This window comes from Rissa tridactyla, chromosome 7, assembly GCF_028500815.1.
Source record: "Rissa tridactyla isolate bRisTri1 chromosome 7, bRisTri1.patW.cur.20221130, whole genome shotgun sequence".
NCBI classification, from domain to species: domain Eukaryota; kingdom Metazoa; phylum Chordata; class Aves; order Charadriiformes; family Laridae; genus Rissa; species Rissa tridactyla.
Genome location: NC_071472.1, coordinates 24,423,329 through 24,449,463, shown reverse-complemented (window position 1 = coordinate 24,449,463; position 26,135 = coordinate 24,423,329). Strand labels below are relative to the sequence as shown.

Sequence of the window (26,135 nt, the reverse complement as noted above, 5' to 3'; positions counted from 1 at the left end):
AACTTACCTTCTGTTGGAAAGATTTTTATTTGTTTACAATTTTTTGTAATATTTAAAGGACTACTATCTCCGACGTACAGGCTGCAGGAAAAAGGCTTTGAAATCGTTTTGGGGAAGCTAGCAACAGAGACAAAATAAAACTTCCTAAAATTGGAACAGGAAAAAAGGTGAATGTGACCATTCTTTGAAATGAAGATATGGCAGCAGTCCTTTTTTCTCTTCTTACTCTAGGTTGTATTTCCCACCCCAAATAATCAGATTTTTTTTAAATCTAGGCAGATCAAAGAAGTTTCTATCATCACTTACACCGGTCCTGACACACAACATAACTGTAATATCTATCTAAAACAATGTATACAAAAATGAGGGATTTAAAAAGTCCTCTCAGGCTTTGAAGTCAAGCGAAACAATTTTATTTACATAAGCACCTCACAAAAATTGGGTTAAATTCATTCTTTCCTCCCAAAGGACTTAAACAAGCTTTGTATGTGAAAAAGAAAAGGAGGTGAGGGAGATGAAACTCCTGGCTTCCCCTTTCTTGTATCTAATATCAAGTGCCACCGCTGGGTTCTAACACAAACATAGCCAGGATTTGAGTACATAATTAAATTTGTGAAATAACAATGGCTTTTTTATGTAACAAATGTTTACAAATCAACAGAGACATGGACTTTGAAACTTTAAAAAGTCACTAAGTATATACGATAAGCGCAACATAAGCGCCTAAATGATCATTTGTAACTATGTAATTAAAAGTGTACTTTTTTCTGTATTATCTTCCTATGGAGCTTATGTTAAATATGGCAACGAACGCTGTGATACTTCATCCGCTCCATTATACGCTCTCCGTATTTCCCCCCAAGGCGAATTCACCAGATCTGTCTAGGCACTACTTTCTTCCTCTGATGAAATTTCCATTTCCTTAGCAATCCTCCTCCTGAGGAATAATAGCGGGCAAGCTTTCAGTAAGTTTTCTAGAACTGAGATCCACAAGATCAAACCACATGCGCTCACAGAATGGTAAAAGTTGCCTCTTCAGCCTGAGCTGCAGTCTGTGACGGCAGCCAGAACTGCGCCCAAGTCCTGCGCTGTGTCTCCATCCACAGCAGGTACAAGCAAGAGAGATCAATTTGACACTGAAAGCACGAATGAAAACCACTGCACTTCAGCAGCAAAACCTGACGCCTGGTCAACACTCGCCAATCTGCCTAATGCCCACGTCACAGAATCACAGAATGGTTCGGGTTGGAAGGGACCTTAAAGATCATCTAGTTCATCTTCTACTTCTTCGTCTGTTCTGCTGAGGTGATTACACAGCGCTCAACACTGAGTGTCTTAGCACCCTCTACAACGACTACAGTTTTTAAAACCTGTTTTTTGTTAAATGTAATTACTCCTTTTCCCTGTCCCCACCTTAATACTAATTGTACAATTCACTAGAAATGTTGTATCTAGTGTATATTATGTTTTAAAAAATAATGTTATTATATTTATTTACACGTATATGACTCATAAATTACTATGAATTACATTTTTGGAGAATCCATAATTGGACAGAAAAACCCCATTCTCCCACATCTGGGTCACCCTTAAGATATTTTCTGCACAAACTTTTTTTTTTTTTTTTTTTTTAAAAGGAAAATATCACGGGAGCAGCTCCGAGGTGGCATGCTGTGTAACGAGCACCAGGGCTCTGAAAGCAAGTATTTTATGGTCATAAAAACCTCCCATGGGAGACAGACTAAAAACACCAGTCAGAGGATCAATTACCATTTCATTACTATGCGTTATCTTTTATTCGTGAAATACAAAATACTTGCCAGCTGTAGGTATCCCTAACTTTAGAGCTGTTACATTCTCGTCTACTGCAAAGAGTGATTTTACTTGCCTTCCTGCAACGTGCATTTGGGGGCCGCGTGGTGTTTTCCGGCTGCCCCCCTGGTGGAGGCTGTGGTTGCACTATATCACCTTTTTGGTTTAATAATCCCAAAGACTGCTAGTGTATTTGTACGCTGTGGAGTAAACTATGTAAGTACTGTCAGTCCCTTCTGCTGCAGATGACAGACTGTGCAATACGTTCTGCACTAAAACGCAGTTAGAACTTCTGGGTTTGTACGTAAACAAACTAATCTGATATTCTGACAGTCTGTTATATTATTGTGACTAGGCCTTTGTCATCAAAACAGAGGGTAATGCAGAATTTTTGTACTTATTTTTGAATAATATTGAGAAATGATGTTATGATCCCATTTTAAAAACTTTTTTAAACAACACTTTTTTTGAACCAAATTACTTCACAGCATCCCATCCTATCCCACTATATGCATTAGACAAACCCCCTTAAAAAATAAAGTTTATAGAGGAAACACTTCTAATTTTAACATTAATGCAAGAAATGTGCAGATGAATAAGTGTATTACTAACAATACGCATCTTTTAATTTCAGTATCAATTTAGATATATACGCTGGCAGGCAACGACTCCACAAAGCGAACCAAATGCAAAATTAAGGACATAGGACCTTTTTTAGTGAATTTGGAAGGGCATATTTGTATAAATAACCTTTGAAAATATTCTTCTTGATCTAAAGCTTGCACAATTATTTGAAAAAACAATTTCAGAACAAAGGGAGACAGCACTGAACTTCAGATAATCCATGAAAGGTATGCTGAAAGTTCCAGGATACAGATAAATATTTCAGCTTCCACATTGAAACTGGATACTATTCAAGCTGATTACATTCAGTCTATATTTAGTCAAGATCCTTATCCAATCATTAAAGAAAAGCGCTAGTGTTTGCCTGAGTGCTGCTTGCTGTATTTTTGTTGCATGTCATTGAAATTTTATAGAAAAGGAATGTGTCAGAGCATCCAGGTCAGATTCTTCAGCATCCAGGCCTTATCAGAAGTGCAAAAAAAAAAAGGGGCCGGATGTAGGCGTTACACAGCAGGGAAGAAAACCTTTCCCAAAGCCCACAGATGTTAAATGAAACTCCCAAAACCGAGTTAGAGCACATCCACCACTCCCAAATCACGGCTCTCGTAAAAGCCGCACTGTGGCCTGTGTTAGAGCAACGCCAGGCTGGGGAACCGCGTGCTGGCGAACGCCAGGCTGCACCACGACCCCCCCTCCACGTGTGGCATCAAGCACAGCGCCAGGCCGCTGCTGGCGAGGTGACCACCAATTCTGTGCTCCTACTAGCCTCAGACTCACCCCCGGCTCACCCAGACCCCAGTTTTTAAATACTTTGCAACAGTGTGATATTTCTTACATTCAGAGCAAAGCAGAAACTGAAATCACTGGAAGCCAGCCGCGCTCCGTGCTTCTAGAAATCTGGCCATGGGGGTCCCAAGTCAGGGACTGGGAAATATTTTTTTTTTTTTTTTTTTTTTTACAATTGATGGTAACAAAGAAGAATGTCCAATTTGAATTAAGTGACTTGCTCAACATACAGAAATTGTGTTGCAGAAAGGGGTGGTGGGGGATGTTGAATTCAATTTACTAGGACACATTTAAGTTTTGTTAACCACTGAGTCACTGTCTCCATTTCTGTACCACCTTTCTCCATATGCAGCACCATCTTCTGTCTCTGTAAGAAAGGAGCTAGAGGTTCTAGAAACAAAATCCTCATTCAATTCACATCATCATGAATACTGTCCGTCCTCTGCACAACTGCCACAGAATTAAGCCAGAAATGCCTGCGTGGATTATTCTGTATTTAGTCATGCACAACTTCAAAATGCTGAGCAGACGAACGCTATAAAAAAGCTCTGCCCCTGTCCTACTGTCAAACCAAAAAGTAATTTCACAAATGGTTTTAGTATCTTGAAGACAGTGTTTACTTTGCTGGTTACAACACAGAGGAGGTACACACTATCTTCTTCATTCCCTTCTTTGTAAATTGGTAAGTGCTTGTAAACGTTCTGACCTCCACCACAAAAGTTTCCCCCATAAAAACAAAAAAAGATTTAATTTGTAGTGTTTTTTCTTTGTGATGTGTTCAGATCAATTTTCCTCTCTAAAATGAGGCTGTGAATGAAGAGGCTGAACAGTAATGACATTTTTAGTCCTTTAATTGATGTTGGATTGAAAAAGATACCAATACCCATCCAACAATTAATAAGGTAGTTAATGGGATTCCTAGTGCTATATCTGAAGGGCAAGAGATGAAGTTTGGGTCCTCCTTACAGAGCATTCAGTGTTTTTAAAAAAAACACTGTGTAAACAAAAAGGTTTTTCAGTACTAACACGAAGATTTAATACTTGATGAATAGTCTTAGCTTCCTGTAAAGATACAAATAGGGTTTCTCCAAAAACATCAACATACCTAATAAATGACATTGCAAAACCAGTACCATTACAGGAGAGTGTCCATGCTAAAACCTTTCATGGATTCTAAACCCTACAGATCCTTCCTTCCTTACGAGTGTTCTAACGCCATCACCATGGCATTCTGCATGGCAGCGCACAGAGACATCGACCTCCTGGCTGCAGAGCAGTGCCCAGCCCAGCCCGCGGCTCCCGCACCCCGCGGCCCCCACACCCCGCGGCCACGCCGCAGCAGCGCAGGAAGCAGCAGGGTCAAATCCAGATCTTGTTCGCCCTTATCCCTGACCCGCCACGCGACCCTGCCAACCCCTTTTACCCTTTCCAAGCCTCAACTCTCTACCAAGAATTAACGACATCAAATTCAACTCTGCGACCTGCACATCCATTACGAAAGTTCTAAACAAATTTGTTGTTACCTGTTTTTCTGAACTTCATTCTACATTTCAGAACAAAGAAATAATGGCAGACTTTTTATTCTGCCTAACCGTTTTGATGAAACAAAAATTAGGAAGATAAATGGCAATTTATTTGCAATTTATGTAGATTGTAGATTTGAAGTTGTTACATTCCTCTTCTCCTTACCGCTGGCCATTTCCCTTTCAACTGCAACATACACTAAACCTAAGAGCAAAGGCAAAACGTGCTGCCAATATGTGGTATTTACAGAATTCTCCACACGATGCCTTACTATTAATGTCATGTTGTCTTTCCTACGATAAGGTATACTTTCATAAATGGTGTTTTTCAATGCTTGAATATAAACTACAAAAAGGCCACTGTTTGTACTTTGGCTTCGCCACTCCCTTCCCCATATTTCACAAGACATTAGTCTCATTAAACTTCTTACTGCTTTTATTAAGTCCTTCCAAGAAAAGTTAATTTAAGCTAAACTGTAGTAAAAAAAAAAAAAGAAAAAAAAGTATATTTTTGACAATAGGCTTCCTATTCAAAAATATTTTATTCTCCTGGTATTTTCATAATTTAATAATTTATTGGATATACTTAAACCATAAACATCTACATTGAATCAGAAAAGCATAATGTTAACAGATACACACGGTGTCACTTAAGCTGAATTTGAACATTCAATAGGGAGGACTGAACACCTCTTAAGTGGAACTTGTTTCTGCTGTACTTCCTAAGCTGGGCGGATGCATCAAGAGCAGAACAGTCCCTGTATTTACCTGTTCCCAAATTACCAAAACTCAGTAGGTACGAAAATTGCCACACAGACCTCGTAGCAGAGTTCATTGTCAGCAAAATAGTAGAGAGATACGTGTTTGTTTGTTCTCGTTTTAAAACGAAGGTATAGCTAGAAATAATCAAGCCAGAGAGCAGAGGGTGTGAACCACCCCATCTTCTGGAGCACGCACTGTCTGGTAGCAAGATGGAGTAGGTTCAGCTATTCCTTTTACACAGAAAAAGAAATTTAGTTTTTAAAACAGTTTTGATTTTAGTAATAGAAAATGTAGTTCTTAAATATCTATTTAGTAGTCATTCCGAATTATACTATATGCTGTCTCTACTGAAGTTGCTGCATTACAGCAATTACTGTCTTCATAACCGACCTCCTGTTATGTCAGATTGCTGCAACTGAAACCCTGAAATTCAAACTAAATTACAATCTTTCGCCCTTCGGCGCTCAGATCAACTTGAAGTATTGAGCTGCCCCTCTAAGCAGAGAGATGAAGGTCAACCGAAGGACACTTTTCCTTCAGTAAAAGCACTTAATAGTTTTTGCCCAGCTCTCGTACCTTTACCAAATAGGCTGACTGATGAGGTGAGAAGACAGGGGACACAGATAAGCCTGTCAACCCACAACAGAAATTTCTGTTCGATGCCACCTTCTGTAGATAAGGCAGAAGCATTATTTTCGAATACACAGTGGACAAGCTACGATTTACCATCCTGGAAATCACCATGAATGCAGCCTCATATACATAATCATCTAAATAGATGTATTTTTTGTAACATACCTTTGTGCAAGGGTTGAGGCATGGTTAAAATCTGGATAAGCAAAAGGGATGAGACATCTCTGTAAAGCACAGGAACTTCTGGCAGCTCTTCACTTATCAGCCTGGAAAGAAAACCCAAAGACAATCACTTCTGATACTATAAACCCATTTTCCATTTTCGTATTTTATTTTGCATTTAATTTTAAAGAGCATTACATTTGGTATTAAGCTTATGGAAGGCAAATACCTGACAATTTGCTACCTGATCTTGATTATAAAACCTAATGGATTGTAATGTTGCCTAATGTTAATAACGGGTTGTAATAACTCATGAGGAGGTTACCATTTGGGTACCTGATTTAAAACTTTCTAAAACTGCCTGAACTAGCTATTTCTATGTATAGCCTCAAGGAACATTCATTATTTCACTTTTAGAACTTGCATTCTAAAATAAATAAAATATACTGCATGGTAACGTAATAATTTAATTGGTTTTCAAAGTGTGGCATTTCACAAGTATACATATATCCGTTTTCTAACAGCAATGAATCCTCAAATTACATGAATGTTACAGCGATTGCTCTTATTGGAAAATGCTGAGACCTTAGAAAAAGGTATTGCTTTCCTGTATGTAAGGAAATGGAGACTCAGGCAGCCATCACAGGTGGGATTATGCAATCTTACACACAGTCTTCATTAAAAGAAGGACAGCAAATAAGCACATAAAGAGATACTGCAAACTTTCGAACTATTTGGATTCACTGAATGACGTAACATCACCTTGTAGTCTTTGCAGCACCTTTGCAGGTAGGAGGTAGTATTTTTCTAGCTTGGCGTAGCAATATCCAACAATATTCTACAGGTTCAATAGCTGACTTAAAATGGTGAAAAATCAAAATGTCAAAAAGTCATTCTCCCCTCTTGAACTGATACGGAGTGGGAAGGGGATCTGAAGCAGGAACAGCTGGTACAATGGGATATGCATCCTCCATTGTCACCTTTCCCCTTCTGCAACACGTGCGGGAGAAAGTGCTGTTTGGGTTCTCATGCCCGTTCCCAACCCGTGCTGGTGCTGGCTGGCAAACGCCAACACAGTAACCAAGAAGATGTTTGTTTGAGATATTCATCTGTACTACTACCGCAGGAGCTACATCACGAGGCCCTCATGTAACTGATCCTGGGTCTCCCATGGCAAAAAGTCCTCACCAGCTTCTTACAAACAGATGCAAACGTTGCAAAGGAAAACTCCCTACACTACTGAGTTCCTTCCAATTGCCAGGTGAGTGAAATGCTGTTCTAGAGGGCAATTTTTGTTCTATCACTCCTTAGGCTTTTTCATCTTTTTTTACTCCTCTTCTGTCATTCTTCTCAGGTCTGCCCTTTCAGAGCACAACTAGTGAACTATTATTAGATCTAATTATTGCCTCTCTTCCAAGAGGACCAAACTCTTCCTCCGACCCCACTCAGCTGGCACTGGCCACCCCATGAGCTTAGGTCTCTTCATGAAGGCCCCAAATCCCCTCGGGGCCATCTATCACACACAGAGCAGATAACCCGAGCTCTTGTGGACCACGTCCTAGAAAAGGTTGTCCGCAGGCAGTGGGATTTGGATGCGCCCACAAGATCGTTAGTGCCTTCTAATAGCTTTGGGGATCCAACCAGTTTATCATCTCTGAGGCACATAAATATGATGCTGCTTCTATAAGGACACCCTTACGTAGTTACTGATTTCACGAAAACTCAGACTTCTCTCTTCAAAAGGCCCTGCTAGGAGTCATCTGGGATAGGAATTTTAACATGCAGAAGCAGTGATATAAGAGGATTAAAAGAACACTTTTGGTCATATTAGGTTTGTTACGCAACTATACATTTTTAAAATACTCTCCTCCCCTCTCTCCCAGCACATTCTGAAGCAATAATGTTATTAAATGGCTGAAGTTTCCAGTCATTTTATGCAACACTCAATTGTGAGAATGAGCACAAATGGCTTGGTTGATTGGTCTCATAAAATGAAGTCACAGAAAACATGGTCTAACTGGGCCTTTTGAATTAATGAACCCTATCCTTAACACCTTCTGTTATAATCCATCGTTTCATAAAATGATTGTTTTAAAACACTGTAATATACATATACATATTTATATACGGGAGTCTCTAAAACAACACCAAAAAATTTCTAAAAATCAGTATACTGAACTCTAAAGAAAACAAGGGGGCAAAAATTTCTATCGCACTACCAAGTCTCATTTTCAAAATTATACAGGCAACGAAGATGCTAATCTCACTAAGTCTCTCTAATTCTACTTGTACCTACAGCTAGTTCTATTTTATGATCTGTGACACTGGGTTTTAAAATAAATAACCCTCATTACATAATGACTTTAAAACCACAGACATCTCTTAAATTACCTCTCACTTTTAATTTTTAATTTATATATAAATTGGGGAAAAACTTAATTTGGAATAACATTAAGGCAAAAAAAATTAACTCCCTCTGGTCACATTTAGTTGAACACCTCTTTCTGATGGGGGTATCAACATCGCTATCATTTAACAGTCATGTAACAATTAGGTCAAACACCAGTTCTGACAAAATCAGGAAATATTCTTATATATACAGAATACTGTGATTGACTGGCAACGTCACAAATAAATGAACTCATTTTCACATGTAGGACCAACCAAACTCTTTGCCTAATTTAGTCATGTCATATGAATTGGAGAAGTAAAGCTACATTAAATGTCAGGGTTTTAGATAAGCGGCTTCTGTCTACGTCAAGTGCTGCAGCATACAAAGCACTTAAAAACTGCTCTGTCATTTGTTAAGAGCCTAAGTAACTTCTTCATTATGACACTGAAACTGAATTTACAAAATGTGTTTAGAAATTTTTGTGGTTTATGTGTTTTATGGAAATTGCCCTTCCTATTAATCCCCAACGGATATGTGAAAGCTTGATAAATCTGACTTTACAAAAACACTGTGCCACAGAAACACTGAAAAAAATGAAAGCAAGTACAATTTCAGATGGGACCAAAGTAATATAAAATTATTCAGATGTATTATAGCTGTATGCTGTATCCATTAAAAAAAAAAAAGGCGGGGGGGAGGTGGAAATAAACTGCATAGTACGATATAAACACGGACCAGAATGAAAAATGAAATATGCCTTGCTCGACGTTCTCAATGGAACTGAGCTCTCCTCCAGTAACTGGGCTGCACCTCTCTCTGTGCCAATACCAGAGCCCTCTATCCACTGACACCGAGCAACTCCACCTCTGTATTCTGCATCCTCCTCCTGATGGAGGTTAGATGGGAATCACTTCTTTGGGAATGGATATAGAGGAATAAAAAAAAAATCTGTTCTACTTTGAAACAAGCAGGATTTGCTTATGGCCCCCCTTCCCCTCTTCTCTCAGCTAGAGACACTTAAAATTTTTGTTTGATACTAACTCCAACTGATTATAAAGTTAGAAAGTCCATAAATAAAGTGAGTCCATAAATAAATTTTGAGCCTCACACCTCTTCGAACGGTCACGTACAGAAAACCTGAAAAGCAAGGATACGAGTACAGCTAAACAAAGGCTTAATCAACGAGGGCAAATTTATATTCTCTTCAGTATTTGCAGGATGAGAAATACACAAATCCCAGCCTGCAGAAAGGTCAGAGTAACACACAGCTTCTGATGTTCATGATAGGAAAGTAGAATTCCACTATTTATTCTGGCTACAGTCTAGGATATAATCACAATTTCATATTTGCCTGTCGTTGCGTCACAGCAGATTTTACGGCAGGTCAGTTTTTCTCATTATACAACAGCTGATTTCACTGGCAGTACTAACATCAGGCACCTTCCCTTCCCTCTTTCACCACAGCGCTCCCTTGTCACCTGCTCCCAAACTTACTCAAATTAACCTTTTTAAAACCATGGATTAGTTCCTTAACTTTGTTCATGACGCAGCCTGCTCAAGTTGCATCAGCACAGCTGAAGATGACGGTGAGCTACGGTACGGGGTAAGGAAGAAACAGCCAAGTACTCCTGAAGCTGGCATTACTGTTGGAACCTCCGTATCATAACATGTCCTGATATACTGGTGTTTCAGGCAGGATTTGTGTCTTTATTGAATAGATCACCTAAGTCCTGTTGCAGCATGTGTACGTATATACCACCTCTAGCACAAACCTCAACTGAACCCCATTGTCTCATCATCTTACTCTCTGTCCACCTTGGACTATCTCATAAGAACTGTTTTATTTTTCCGATTTCACAACAGTTTCTGTAATGGAGATGTTACTTGAGAGGTTCTCACAAACAGTTGCTCATTCCCATCCCTGCGCTGCAGTTTGTTGCCCCAGTATGATTCTACAAACAATCACCAATGCGATCGAGCTTAAAACAAAACAGCAGCAAAACACTTTAGTAAAAGTAACCCAGTATATTTCGGCATTTCAGTTTATCGTGCGGTTCCCCCCCTCCGCCAAGTGCTTCTACTGCAAAGACTCAATGCTTTAGTGAACCATTCTTTGCTGACACCTTTTGTCTTTCGAGACAGAGACAAAAATTTCAGCTTTTGTAGACATGTAAATTTTAAAAAAATAAATAATGTATATCCGTTTATTTCAGGTCTGGCGTTCCTGAAACTCTGGCTATTTGGACTAGTCCATTAAATTCACATGTGGGTTTAGTAATTATTGCCTCCAGCTGCTCCTTCTCTGCCCCCTGCCAGAAGCTATTATTCCCCACTTACACCACAATAATTGTTTATTTGATCACCCTTGAAACCAGATCTGCCCATAGTAGAACAATTTGCCTAAGCACAGCCTGTGGGACCAAGTGTATATTAAATTTGACAACATGAACTGCACAGGAGAAAGAGTCCACTATGCCCGTCACAAGTTCATCAGACATAGCTTTATCTTTTTTCCTCCCTCTTCCTTCGAACAGTTCACATTATTTAGGCCCTTTCTGATAGCGTATCTTCTTGCTTAAAATTTCCTCATTTCTACACTACCTTGGTGTGACTGCATGAGCTCCTTCTTATTTTCCTCTCCGCTGCCTTTTTCAACTACGGAGCGATCTAGATACAGTTGTAGATGATGCTGGGCAAAACCAGGGCCTTTGGGAAGTAGAATGGAGCAATTCTCCAAGAGTCTTTACAAATTACTTTGTTCTTTGTTCTCCCAAACACATGAAATTGAAGGCATGATTTATGAATTAAAAGAAAAAAAAACCAGCTAAAAATTGTGAGCTCTATACCTGGGTTGTTTTAATTGTAAATATTTACGTATTTAAATAAAGTAGCTGCAATTAAATAAGGGTGAAAAGATAATGCAATGGCACTTGTATCCCATAGATTATTTGCTTTTTTAGTTTTGAAAGTTACCTTTTTAAATAAAAATGCAACTAACTTCTCTGGAAAACTGTTTTCAACTGAAATAATAATTTACAGTAAAAATTAAATAGAAATACATTTAAAAAATAGAAAAATATAGCATGTTGGTTTAACGTTATTTTTCTCCTGTGACTTGCTTGATGTTTAATTGTTTAGAATCACAGTAATATAGTCACATGATATAGATCTTATCCCCTCATTGACATTTTTTTTTTCCTACAAGTCTTTACTTAAAGTCTGATGTACTGGTCAGGCTGACGACTCAGATCACTCAGTTAGCTTCAAAATGGCAGAGCGCTATCCACATCTTAAATCTGCAGCGGTATTTCGCCACCACCCTCTTAATCTTCAGTTTACAGCAGTGCATCGCCTTCTAATTGCTCTGAGCACTCTTCCCTGTACCTGAAAAAATTGGTTATTCTGGACTTCTCAAAAGGCTGCGTGACTCAAAGAAGTGTGCAATTAGCTCATACACACCAATCATAGGAATGCCATCTTCAAGTGAAGCTACTACTTCAAATTTCTAAAATATAATTATGGATATCCATCTTACGCTCTAATTTATACATTAAAAACATGTCCCCAAGTTCCCTCCTCTGCAGCTTTCTGGGACCTGCAGACTAAGGTAGGAAAAAAGTTCCAAGGAGTCAGCAAAGAAATTCCAGCTCGATTGCATCAGTGCACCTCAACAGTAAACGATATCATGGCAAAACGGATGATCTTTCAGTTATAGCTTCCTAAACCATTTAGGACTTAGTGACAAACCAGCATCAGCAAGTCTACCAAGACATCTTGAAAACCTGCGCAGGAAACAAGAGAACAGCTCAAATGCATTCCCAACGTGCAACACCTCCTGCAGAGCAAGCCGTTATGGTCTACAGCACCATTCATTTCAAAGTGATTCAAAATATTGCCTAATGAAACCTAACTTGCAGCAATCTGACCTTGACGGATGCATGGTGACCTCCATCACGTCTGTAAGGGCAACAAGAAGCTGCATGTGCGTAAAAAGCAGCCCCTCTGTTAATAGCTGCTTCCAAAGCCAGCAAGCTCTTCAAATACCAACCTGAGAAGTGCACGATCAGTCCCATGGCCATTCAGACTGTCAGCACCCTATCAACGTGATCTTAATTTTGCCAGGTATAACTCAGTCAACCATACACCAAATTTATTAACCTCGTTCCATTGCGTAATCCAGGTCAGGGCAGAATCACACAAAAACATACTCTCAAAGTAGTTTGAATGCATGCCGAATAACACAGGTTTTCAGGTTATAAAATTATTGTTGCTTTGTTCTGCTAACGCATTATAAACTAATCTGATAATTTAGTCTAATTACTGCAATCATCTAATGTTGACTGCCAAAAAAAAAAAAGAGACCTGAGACCAAGAGGACAAACAGTAAAATCTGAAACTAGAAGCATGCATAGGACAAACGTTTTAATAATTTTTCCTAATTTGCAGATTAGGATTGTAGCATCACTATCCCAGATCAATTTTTGAAAACCCATGAAGCTTTCCACCTCGACTCCTAGAAAAACACTGGCAAATACACAGCTGGATAGGCACTAAAAAGACAGTCTTTTCAGTATTATTACAAGCTACAAATGGAGAACTTAGCTATGAAAAAGACGCTCAAGGTGCCAAGAGAAAAAACAAGATTTACTGTTCTCTTATGAGGAAAAATAATCATCTGGTTTTAGACAAGAAACCGTTCTTCTGACCATCAAGGCTGAATCTGAAAAGTGAAGAGTCTTAAATCAAGTAGGGAGAGGAGTCCTTATGGAACATAGATACATGGCTCCATTTATTATATTGTTAATCCTTGTACAGCTGTGTATATAAGGTTAATGGTTTAAAAGCAAACTCAGGCAAATAGCTTGTTTGCAATAACATGAAAATTTTTAGCTTCAAATAGAAATTAATTCTCACATATATTAGGCCTACTTATGTTATTTCTGTAACGTATTAGCTAATAGTTAATTACCTATTAGTTGTTGCCCAACTTTCAATAAACTATTTATGAACTTAATTGTAATGTACATTTTGTACATTATGCGTACATGCGTACGCATGCGTACCAAGAGTGGCAGTGCACCTATCCACTTACCCAATACTGCTAAATTTGCATGTGTTTAAGCTTTTGAGCGGGGTATTTCAGCTTTAACTCAAAACCGGAATGTGTCAGACTTTACGTAAAAGAAATACAGAAATTTATTTTTACAAACATATACACACAATTTTTAGATGTTAAGTTCATCAGCCCACCTCACAGAGAATTTAAATTAAGACATCAAGTTACCCAAAGTCCCTCTGTAAGGATGTTTCTTTCACAAGGTAAAACTGATATTTAGTAACTTAAAATACTTGCTCTGAATTTTTATCCTGGCTCGGCTGCGTTAGTTTTCTCCAGGGATTGTATGCAGAGTCTATACTGTAGAGGCGCATATGCATGGCCAACACGTGGAACAGCTGATCTGAAACGTGAAGAAGATAGATCGCTGATTATTATGCACAGTAATAGGAAGTGTTTTACATTAAGTTGCCATCATTTATTTTACAAGATTCTGAAAAGTCTGTTATGTCAAAGAAGCTCATACCCTAAAAAACATCATCTTATTACTCTTTATTTAACTTATATTTTAAAAAAGATTTTGAAGAGAAGTAAGATTTCAATAGAAGGCAGTGAACTTATGCATGTATATGACAAAATTTTGTTCTCTCTCCTGAGATTCTGAAACAGAGAAAGGCTGTTTAGAAAGCTTTGACCAGATCTCAGTTGTTTTAGCGCTCATAAAAAAAAAAAAAAAAAAAAATCTGCATGTAACTTAATGACAGGCCTTTTTAAAAATCCTGTTTTATTTGCTGTTATATTGCTACGGTTCCAGGCTCCCTTCACTTCCCTCTCCAGTTCAGGCCAGGAGCTGTGATTTGCTAAACATCCCTTCTAACCAGAGACTGATACACTCTTAACACACAGCTTTTATTTCTCTCTCTCACAGTTTAGTTCTGTGCCCAACATATCTGAAATTAACCTAAAGTTGACAGAAGTTCTGGCCTACAGCAGGATCACTTCAGCTCTTCATCCTTAAAAAGTTATTATTCTTTCTGCCTTCATAAGGTTATTTTGTAGGTAACTTTTGGAGGAGAAAAACCCTAAACTTTTGACCACACCACAGTGACACTAAAGCAGCGACCGTCTTTGTAACTGCAGAGATTTGTCTACACTACCTGCAGGCAAAGTATGCTGAAATCCATCAATTGGAAACCTTCTGTACATCCACGGTGACAAAAGTATAATTTACAAAACACTTCTAGAACCTTTTGCATAAAGGATGCTTAGTTTATTATTCATGCACATTACTGCAATATCATATATTAGAACGGACACTTTTCATTTATCTATGAATCACACGATCAACACAGAAAAAGGTAACATCTAATCCTTTCTGCCCTTAAGTGAACTAAGGAGGGAGGCACCGTGTATGTTGACAGAGAGGTATGTACAATAAGAATCTCGGACTTCTCTTCTTTTTCTGTGTTTATAATACAGTTACAGTTTGGAAAAAAAATACTTTTTTTTATCTTCATGGGTTTATATTAAAATCATATTTCAAAATACTATTTCCCATGATTTTGTTCACTTTTTTCCCTCCTGTCACACCGTGTCTTGCTATTTGCTCCATGTTTGCTCCTCCTGTTCAATTTTCTGAGACCCTGCTTCCTTCCTCCCTTTCATTTTAACTTTTTCCTTTCATATCTTGCTGTCTCCTTTCCCCCCCAACCGCTATTTTATTCTTTCATTTGATCCCTTTGCCTCCTACTCTCTTAATCTCACTCCCTTCTGTCCACAACCCACTTGCTTAACCTACGTGCTTGCTCACAGGTCCTCTTTTTAAAGTAGAAATAGCAGCTATTAATTTATTTTCCATAAATAGACAATTACTCAGAGGTACGCAATGGCCAAAAAAGTCGCAAGATGGAGTCAGCTGACTGCCAGAGCCTGAGGGCTGTAATTAGCTCCTGGGGTTTGTAAAGTAATTGGAGATGCAGATGGCATTGGAATTGATTGCTGTCACCTGCTTTCTGAATAAAAGCAGTCAATGAGGACAAAATAAGTTATCTTTTCTTCTGGCAAGAGATTCTAGCAAAACATTGCTTTGCTGACAAATTGCAAAACCCTGAAAATATACTGATATTTCATCAAAATAATAAAAAAACCCTGCCAGTATGGTTTTGTTTCAAATGAAACCAATGAAAGTATCCGTTCCTTCCCTCTTGCCTCTCCACTACTAAAATAAATGAAATTTTTTTTCTGAACTGCTCCTTGCCTCAAACAGAAATAGGTAACTATGCAAACAGAGATAAATGCTTAGCATAATTAATTAACCCTCTGTTCCTTTAATAGCTATTTTCCTGAGCTTTTACTAATATGAAATTAAGCAGGCAAGCATCAAATTCTAGCGCTGGAGAATTTATTTGTAATCTCCAAGTGTATAACATTTATGGAATCAAGATACATTCTAACATTTGACTAAATCTGAACAGAAAAATATCAGTCTTGTAAGACAATATATTTTGCTTGTGATTAAGGCAGCTATTGTTCCTTTACAACAAAACGTGTTTAGCACGTAAATGTAAAGCTAGGAAGTAGTTAATAAGATATGGTTACAATGACCTTTTAGGAAATATTTTCTTTATGAATTGACTTAAAAACATGAGGACACCCTCTCAGGCAATGCAGCAGGGCCATGGGGTTCCCCAGGCCTGGGGCAGCCGAGGGGTAACACCCAAGAGGAACGCCACCGCTGGCATGGCCCGACAGCACACACCTTCCCCGCGGGCTAAAGTGAGCCCCGATGGAGCTACTGCATCCGTACTCGCATTTCTGAGAACATTTCTAACAATTAGCAAAAACTAAGGCCTAGGCAGAGGAAGATAGAAAGGTTTATTTCTTCACAAACATTTTTCCGTTTGTGACTCCAACTGCTTTACCTCCGATTTACTATGATTATGGAGTATTGGAGAAAGCCAAGGAAAACACCCGAGGACCCATAATCTAGAACCGGCAACTTCTTTGTGCAGAGTCCTTGGTGTTTCACCACATCCTTATGCGTGAGGGACTGGCAGGAATCTGCCTTGGGCCAAGTGAATTCCAGCGGTTTTGTTCCTCTGACTGCATCATTCCGAAACGGAAACATAAAAATACAGAATAACTTCCCATTTCCTAATAGACTACTTAGAAGCTTTAAAATACACTTTTCTTTTTTTTCTAAAAAAAGGCAAGTAACAGCAAAACTTTAACACAACAACGGCCTACAAACAAGACCCTTGCAAAGTCTTGCCAAGAATGGAAAGGAAGGCCATAACCCCCTAGGCACCCACCACTTACAGCGGATCTTATGCCCGTTCTCCCCAGGCAAACCCATCTTTCTAAGTGGGAAAGACAGGATTTGGATGTAGCTCAGGGCCTCCAAAATAACATCCTTAACAAAATTTGGTAGAATATTAATTTTTGAAAGCATAGCAGCAACAAAATTAAGAGAATGATAATTATGCAGTCACAATAAAATGAGTATTAGAGGTTTATTGATAACAAATCATGAGAAGTAAGGAGTGAAAAGAATTTGAATATGGTCGTCCCTCTCCTAATAACTTCATAGCATTTGAGACAGGCTGCATCCAGTTAAATTGAATAAACATAAAAATCACAAAATTTGAATGCACAATATTACTTCTTGCTGGAAGTCGTCAGGGGCTTGGCAGGATTCCAAGATTTAGACATTTAAGTGGACAAGACTATTACTGGCTTTAAAACATATTTGTACAATTCAAATATTACCCACATTGAAGCAGCGCTGTCTCAATTCTCCCAACTTTTTTAGATGGTCTTTGTTTTCACAGAATGTGTGTAAAGCTTATATAAAACACTTAATAGAATCATCTAGATCAGCAGCTAGACATTAGCTTTGACTTTGATTCTTATTAGCCTTCTTAATTCCATTTCTAAAAATTACAAAAATAAATCTATTGCTCTGTACACTGCTGCTGTTGGTACGTTCTTTTCAACTCTTCCTATACCAGCTCTACTTCTCAGGTTTATCCTACTGAGAGAGGAGCAATAAACTCAGCTGGAATCGGTACTTTCAAAGGAGCAGCTCAAAGCATAAGACCCTGTCTTCGCACTGGGACTGAAGCTGTTAGAGGAAGTGTTCGAATGCTGCTCCTCTCATAAAAAAACCCCAAAGATAATGGGTATTTTGTCTACATATCCACACTGCCTGCACTAGCACCTGCAGTTACATTCTTTACTATTTTTAGTATTAAAGCACACTGATTTTACAGAAGTTGACAAAGCTCTTAATTTTCTGCTATGCCAAAGTACATAAAGCAAGAGTCTATAAAGGCGATTTCACAGCTCTTTTCATGGCTAGCGTGATATGCACAGCACAGAAGATGACTAAATTCAGAGATATGACCAGATAGGGATTTGACAGATGAACGGCAGAATTTATAAAAAACGCTGTGCTGAACTGACAAAAATGTGCGATTTAGGAAGTTACGTGCAGGTCTAAGTTTTGGTCACACTAGTAATCTTGGTTTGCTCTTTGCCAAAGTGATCGCAAATTTCCACAGACAAAAAAGGCAGCAAAACTCATGGTCTCTTGACTGTAAACTCTCAGATTACCAAAGCTGAAATCAGCAGATTTTTTCTGTTATTAATTCCACTTCCACAATGTATAGCAATGGGCTGTAATAATGATGACAAAGAAAATTAAGGAATTTGGTGACTTTGTTTTGCTTGCAAAAGTCTAGATGTGTTTATTCCCCAGTCTCTCTCACGTTTATGTTTTAGAAGGATGTAAATAACACATACTGCTGTCATGAAATTCTCTACTTTGCTATTTTGATTCAGTCTTCTCTTTTTTCATTCTATAAATTACTCTTCATATTTACAATGTCAAAAGATCACAAAACACAGTGACACAGCTGTTCACTGCAAGTGGAACCGAAAACGTCCTTGTTCCAACTGGTGTGTGAAACTCTTACCAGACCAGAGACATTACAACCTTCTGCAAAAGTTTGCTGGGACTATCAAGGAAAATATAGATTATAACAAAACCCACTTTATACAACCAGATGGGACTTGATTGTTAATAAGGAGATTGAAGATTTTTTTTTTTCCTCCTTGTAGAGATTGATATAGTCCACTTAGCAACAGCAGCTGCTGAGACCTGCTGACAGCATCTTCCCATTCATCACTGATCCAGTAGATTGGAATCAGTGAAGAAAAAAAAAACGTGAAGGTCAGGGAAAGCCTATTAAGGCATTAAGACATGAATAGTCTTTACAAAATCTCAGACCTTAATCGCTGATGAAGCAGATAATTATCCTCAACACCAAACTTGCCAGTGTATGAAATCAACTTTAGCAACAGAACTGTAACGGTACCTGTCTTTTCCTCTCCCATGCTAGGTATGAATGGCATACCAAGCTGTTTAGGAAACAGTTAGGATCATCTGTTGGTGAGAAAAACTGCTTTTTCAAAGTTAACATGAATGCACGGGTACCAAAGATCTGCAGATTGCCAGCTATTAACTAAAAAAAACCAAAACACCCCAAACCAAACCAATCAATCACAGAAACCCACTGTACCAAGGCAAAAAGCATTCCTGAAAACTACTTTTCTTCTTATTTTCAGTGGCTGCAGAGAGGTGTGTAGGAATCTTTGCAACCACATTCACATGAATAGATTACAGGAAGGAGACAGTTGCAACTGAGCAATTCATAAAAGAATTAGGTTTTTCTTCCTACAGGAATGAACCGTACTTAGAGGTTCCAAGTATCACCAGCCACATTGATAAAATGGAGACAGCCATTACTATCAATGTGGTTGAAAACTTTGATGCAGAAGCGGCATGAAGAGCTTCAAAAATGCTTTGTGTCAAGATGACTTTCGGTCCACAGAAAAGCACTAAAACCACTGATTAAATTGATACTAACATCATAATCAAGAGAGATGACACTGCTGAGCCATCTACAAATGCAAAGCACGGGCTTTAAATAAACGAGGAAAAAACCAAAACAATAAAAACCCCCAAAAAACCCAATGGTGGAACAATACAGTTTCTCAACAGTTAAAACCATCACAGAAGTTATGAAGATGCTGGACATTTTCCTTTAAGGCTAGCTTACCCAATTCTTAAATACTTTTTTGATGTCTACTTGTAAACTAATGTCCTTTCCAATTAATGCAGTTGATGCTGAAATGCCAGACTGCTATCTGTGAGAAGCATAAGGATAAGGAGCTCCTATGCAGGGAAACTGAAGCCAGAGGACACGGTGCTAGAATATTTAATCCTTCCCAAAACAACCCCTAATCCTATCCTTATTACAAAGGGAAAAAGGAGAAAAAGAAAGGAAAGCAGCCAGAAAGAATCAGCTACTTTTAAAAAGTTAAAAGGAAGAACGGACTAGATTATAAATTCATTTTTAGATAACTTTTAAATTTTGCGGAATTGTTCACCCACTACTGCAAAATTATGAGCAACGAGAGAAAAAACACATATACACAAGTTAAAAAGTGACACAGAAGTCAAAGAGAAGTCCTAATTATTCAGCCTTAACATTGTCTTCTGAAGCTGTTCTATAAATATAAAACAATGAAAACAAAAGACCAAAACATAAATCTCAAACTTTATAAGACCTGTACAATTGCTATATATCATAATTATCCCCTAAACCCAAGAGAATTTTCAATGCCATAAGCTCTAAAACTGTAACGGGGTCCTTAAAATAGGACTTGATTTTTAAGCAATAAGTAAATAAGACTCTACTTGCATTTTTTGGTTGCATACTGTTTAGTAACACACGCTCATGCAAACACCCATACAAAACTTTAAACCTTAAAATGGCAATTTTACAGCCAAATTTTCTTCTTCATTCTTCTCACCCAGCCTCAACTGCTGACACTAACAGCTACATTAATCATTCTTAATTTTACTTCCTGAGAGCAGCTGCCCTCATGGTGCAATCTACTAAACCAGCTCTTGACCTATTTGTTCCCACCGTCTTCCCCGACGCTCGCTGCTGTAACAGCTCACCTGGGACAACACACTCTGTTTTCTGCAATATCTAATCACCAAACTTTACAGTTGTTACATGACTAATACAGAGCGGTACACTTAATCACAAGAGAGACACCTCATTATCTCACGCATAAGAAGACCAAAACCGGGTTATATTTTAGATTACTTCTGCTGGACCTGACACGAATGACGTTTAAAAAACAAAAGCAGTTTCAATACCGTACAAGCAAGACTTTAACAAAACAGTATTCAAGTTCTATATAGGGTATGGGTTTTTAAAATCTTTCTTTCCTCACTGCATAAGACAATGAAGAAGTTGAAGGTATATTTAAGATGAAACTTTAAAAACAGGATTACTGCTTGGGAAAATAAATGAGTATGGAAAAATAAAATATTTTACGGAACATGTACCTAAGAACTGCAATTTTTTAATCTCTAAATGCACTGATATGAGAGGGGCATGAAGGAAACTCATATAATTCTGTAATGGTTTAGTGAAAACAAACCCTGCTATATATGAAAAAGTGATTCTGCTCCTACTTTTTAAAAGCAATAGTTGATGTAATCTTAGAGATTCTCATTAAAAAGATAACTTCCAGACTTTGCAAGTGTGAGAAGTATCTTCAACTTTCTATGAGTTTAGTCTGTTCCAGTAATCTATTTTGATGAACTGACAACACTGGTTGTTCCTTTTCTGAGACATACTTAATGGCAAAATAGTAAAAGTGTTGGAAAAATAGGTAAGTATGATGTATCAATTTAAAGAGGACATCAGTTTGTCTTGTCGAAGCAACAATCTCGCATAAGACAATTCTTCAGTGGAGATACATTCCCCATGTATGATTTCCTATTTTGTTATTCTCCAAAAAGAAATTTCTCCAATGATTACAGTATTCTCCATGCATTTCAAGACTTGAGGAACACATATTAAAAATCCTGACCGACCTTTTCACTGGCTGTCAGCAAAAGGTATGCTTCCTTTTAAAATCAGGTCCTAAGTATGTAAGAGCCCTTATTTATGCAAGATGAGGTTGAAGGGACGGTGTGGTAAGTATAAGAAAAAAAATAGATAATGTGTTATACAGACCACTTAGTGTTAGCTACAACGCCTCAGCTTCGTGGATTTTTTTTTCTTTTTCTTTTTTTCTTAAAAAAAATGCAAACAAACAAAACCAACTTTGAGGTAGTTCTTCCCTTGGTGTCAGCTGATAAAGTTCAAATTGAACCAACGGGGCTATAGAGATGTACACGGAGGAAGCTGATCAGCATTCTGGTGGTTCAACCATTCACTGCAAAATCACAATCTTCCAGCACTTACTGACATTAGTTGGTGATAAAGCACCATGAGAAAAAACATCATTTTTTTTTATATATATGTTAAGCTGTTAAATAGGTACATACAACACAAATTTGACACTGATATGACATCCAACTTTTCACAGTGTTTTAAGATGTAATGAATGTATTTCATTACACTTCTATCTTTAAAAAGTCATATAGAGAAGCTGAAATGCCCTGACTTTGAAAAACTGTCAGTAAGATAAACACGTGACCTTATAGATTACAGGCCACTTCCCCGCACACGTTCTTCTAAACTTTAAAACATCAAGACTTTTAAAGATCTCATATGACTAGTAAAGCCATGTGAAAACAGGGGTATGCTCTCATTACGTGTAACATCATTATAAATTTTTTCACTTTAAATATTTCAAAAGCTTTTCAATTCTAAGCTGAAATCTCTGCCCTAAACTGCTCATCATGGTCTTCCAAATAACACGCCTGTGAAATAGGTAACACATCCAGTAAGTTGCTAAAATTCAGAGAAAAAGCATACATCTTACTAGGTGAGTATACAATTGAAAATATATTGTAATCCAAGAAGAAATTATCTGTAGAGCCTTGATACTATTAAATGCATCAAATTTGCAAACAGTGATACAACAATGTTCTTTTAAAACATGCATTTTTCATGTACTTTGCCCTGCCGGTAAAGCAGGTACTTTTTGGGTACTTTGCCCACCGGATGGTGGGAGGAGACAACGTACAGTAGGGTTTAAAACTACTTTTCATAAATCACAACACACGAATGAAATCAATTAAGACTCCAGTTCCTGGCAGCAACAGGAAGCTCTTATCCTAGAGAGGATGTGGACAGCATAGCATGTGATGGGATTTCTTTGGTGGCTCATCACCTCAAATGATGAGAAAAAGCATTGCCCACAAATCATGTACCAAAAGGCAGAGGTGGGCCCAAGCTATCTGACATTTTTACCACCAAATCCGCTGCTAGTGCTGCATGAGCTTGATTTAAACAAGCATTAGCAGCATTCTGGAAGACTTCTGAATTTTTCCAGGGGAAGGAAGGAAAGAAAAAAAGGCCATTCCTAACAGTTTATGTTTATCTTAAGGAAAAAAAGCACTTCTGTCAACCACAAGTGCTTCATTTGCCAAATAATAAAGGTTTCAGAACGATGAAGATTTCAGTTTCTACGAAAGAAAATCTAAAAAACTCTCCTGTCAGAGAAAGAACCAGGGAAATTAAAGACAAGGGACAGGGTAGTCGCAGATTTCTAGGTATGAGACCAAGTCATGAGCTACATTAGCACTCAGAGAAACAAATTTCTTTACTATTACTAGCAACAGCCAGGGTGAAACAAAGCTTTCCTGTTTTACCCTAAAAATACTTATCATTCTACTCATAAAAATGGAAAGTTATTAAAACACATTACACGGATACTATGACAATTGATTTCTAACTAGATTATACTCGCAACACATGAACAGCTCTAACAAATAATTTGTGCAAATCAGATTTCAGATTTCTTAAATTGCAACAAAACCCAAAAGACTCATTATAGCAGAAATAAGGTGCTTGAAAGAAAAAAGTTGACATAATTTAGAAAATGTTAGAAAGAACGAGACACCTTTATTCAATATTCTAATAATTTATATTGCACTTCATTATGTAAAACTTACTTAAACATGATCTTTTCCCAGCTGTGCTTGCACCTCCTGAACATAAATTGCCTCCTCGATGGACCAGCTCAAGTTCCAAGTTTGTTCTGCAAGAAAAACGTAATAGTGTTGAATGGAACAGCATTATTCAAGTTTCTAAGGACACGAAAGACTCACCACAAACTCCCAGTGCGCACGAATTAAAAGAATCCTGTGAACTAATCTTTAGTGTGAGATACTGCCAAAATATGACTCGGAATAAAACAAACTTTATCAAGATATTGCCACATGTGATTTTAAGTGGTTTGATTAGCAAGTACTACATTAAGACACCTGGTACAGTTGTGACTGAAGAATAAATAAATGTTAATTCTGAGGCTTTTTTCTGTATGCACACGCAACTCCTTGATAATAAGGGACTTTATGTGCAAATCTGAAAAGACAATATACAGATAGGCTAAATTTCAATCCATCAGATATGTCTATAAAGCGCTCTCTTTAATGGCAGGGCTTTTGTTTTGCTTTAAACGAACAGTCAGCACAATGGATATGCCATCAAGTAACTAAGTATGAAAACAGTCTAAATTATAATGGAAGCGCTGACCTTTAAAGATAAGTTAGTTAATAAAAGCCTTGGAGGTTAAATCTGAATGAAACACTGGCATTCACTGCAGCTCATTAGTATGAAACAGGAGTTGTGTCACTAAATCTCTGCATGACACATTGATGCTTTCTTTCTTAGTATTATTGTAATCTGATACTTAGGCACCAATTGTTTAGGCCAAATTTGATAGCTTTGTTTAATTTTGGAATTGGATGTTTCAGTACTGCATTATCTTTTACCCCCAAGACTTGGTGCAAACAATTTATGTTATATTCTCTGAGAGTTTGTTTTAATAAGTCAACATACATTCCTTTAATTGGAATAAAGGAATATAACTATTATGCTGAAATGTTATTTTGCTAACTTAATCCAAACTACAAAGCTCAGTCTAAACATATTTTGTCCTTTAACTAAAAGCCAAATAATTTTAGGTTCAATATAATGCGACTGACTACATAATAAAATCTATTTTAGAATTTTAGGCACATATATCTAAGCTAAGAACACACACCCACGCACATTTAAGAAAAAACTACAGGATGCCTATTTTATTCAAAACAAGTTATTTTTTTAAGAATTTCAGCTCCATCATCTTGAAAGAATAATACATTTTTGATACGCAGTGTTTGTTAAGATACTTTCATATGTTTTTAAAATAGTAACATTTCAGAATATTACTATCCCGAAGTTTGCAGCTTATGCCACCCATTTCTGAAGGAATGCTTTAATCCTCTCTACTCAGAAAAGGCAATTTAACATTGATAATGTGCCTGCTCAGAGCTCCATCTGGTTGCTGCTGATAAGGGCATCTGTGTGACAGGGGAATTTTCCACTCTTCAGGCGATTTGCAGTGCTCACTGAACTTCTAAAAATCCACCAGCAAGGAAGCAGGGACAGGGATTTCATAGGGACATTTCAAGCAGGGACAAAATAGCAACCGTAGATCAGCATGTGCTAGTTCACCATGGGAGTATAAAGGAAACCAGTATGTTTTATTTCTACAAACCTTCCGATAACTAATTTGTAAAACAAAATTAATGGCAGCCTTTCATTAAAAGCAAGACAATTAAGATTTAAACCAAAACCACTACCTGAATGTCTAAGAACAACTTTCTAGATCTAGAATTTTGAATTGTCCTTTCACCAAGAAATATGTACTATTTTAGAAAACAAACCTCAGGGATAGTTCTGAAAAAAAGAAACTCTTCTTGATACGGATGACATGTCACATAGTACGTTTTGGTAATAAGGAATGTAAGGAGAGAGATTCTGGGAAACGTATACTCCACCACACGCATCGTACCAGCTCTCACCTCCCACATTTTTTCATTGCCCCCAGCTCCTCAAAGAGAGCAGCTTATAGTTCAGCTTTCTTGGAAATGTAAATATTAGCCTTTTCCTCTACGACATCTCTTTCAAAACACACATAAACTTTGCCACAAAAGTGCACAGTGAAGAAAGCATCTTCTGTGAAACTGAACACTTGTCCTTTATAAAATCTTTTACGTCACGTACAGCCCTTAATCATTTTTGAAAGAGACTAGTGTACCTCCTCCCAAGTTCAAGCTCCATTCTACCTTGAGGATCTGAGTACCATCTGCCCTCTACTGAAGAAACGCAGAGCTCTCTGTGCCTATTCTCTCATCAGTGAAGAAAAACTTGGGCATCTGATACAAGAGTGGAAACACAGAGTGGTCTCCGAAAGCATCCTTTCCTATCTCAGCCCCTCAACATGAAGGAAAGAAAACGAGAAAGAAAATCTATATGAGTGACTCTTTCCTCTATCTAGAAATCTTTGCATCATTCATTGG

The 26,135-nt window shown here is 37.8% G+C and overlaps 1 protein-coding gene across 9 annotated transcripts in view; it reads right to left on the bottom strand.

Annotated features, from left to right (window-relative positions):
• The window catches only part of UBR3 (ubiquitin protein ligase E3 component n-recognin 3), a 113,686-nt gene that overhangs the window by 13,118 nt on the left and 74,433 nt on the right, over positions 1-26,135 (bottom strand). For all 9 annotated transcript variants that reach the window (XM_054209914.1, XM_054209915.1, XM_054209916.1 and 6 more), the window contains 3 exons: positions 23,742-23,827; positions 14,048-14,153; positions 6,306-6,406 (listed from right to left, as the gene is read on the bottom strand). In XM_054209914.1, coding sequence (XP_054065889.1) covers positions 6,306-6,406; positions 14,048-14,153; positions 23,742-23,827 — 293 coding nt within the window. The remainder of the gene's footprint in view (positions 1-6,305; positions 6,407-14,047; positions 14,154-23,741; positions 23,828-26,135) is intronic.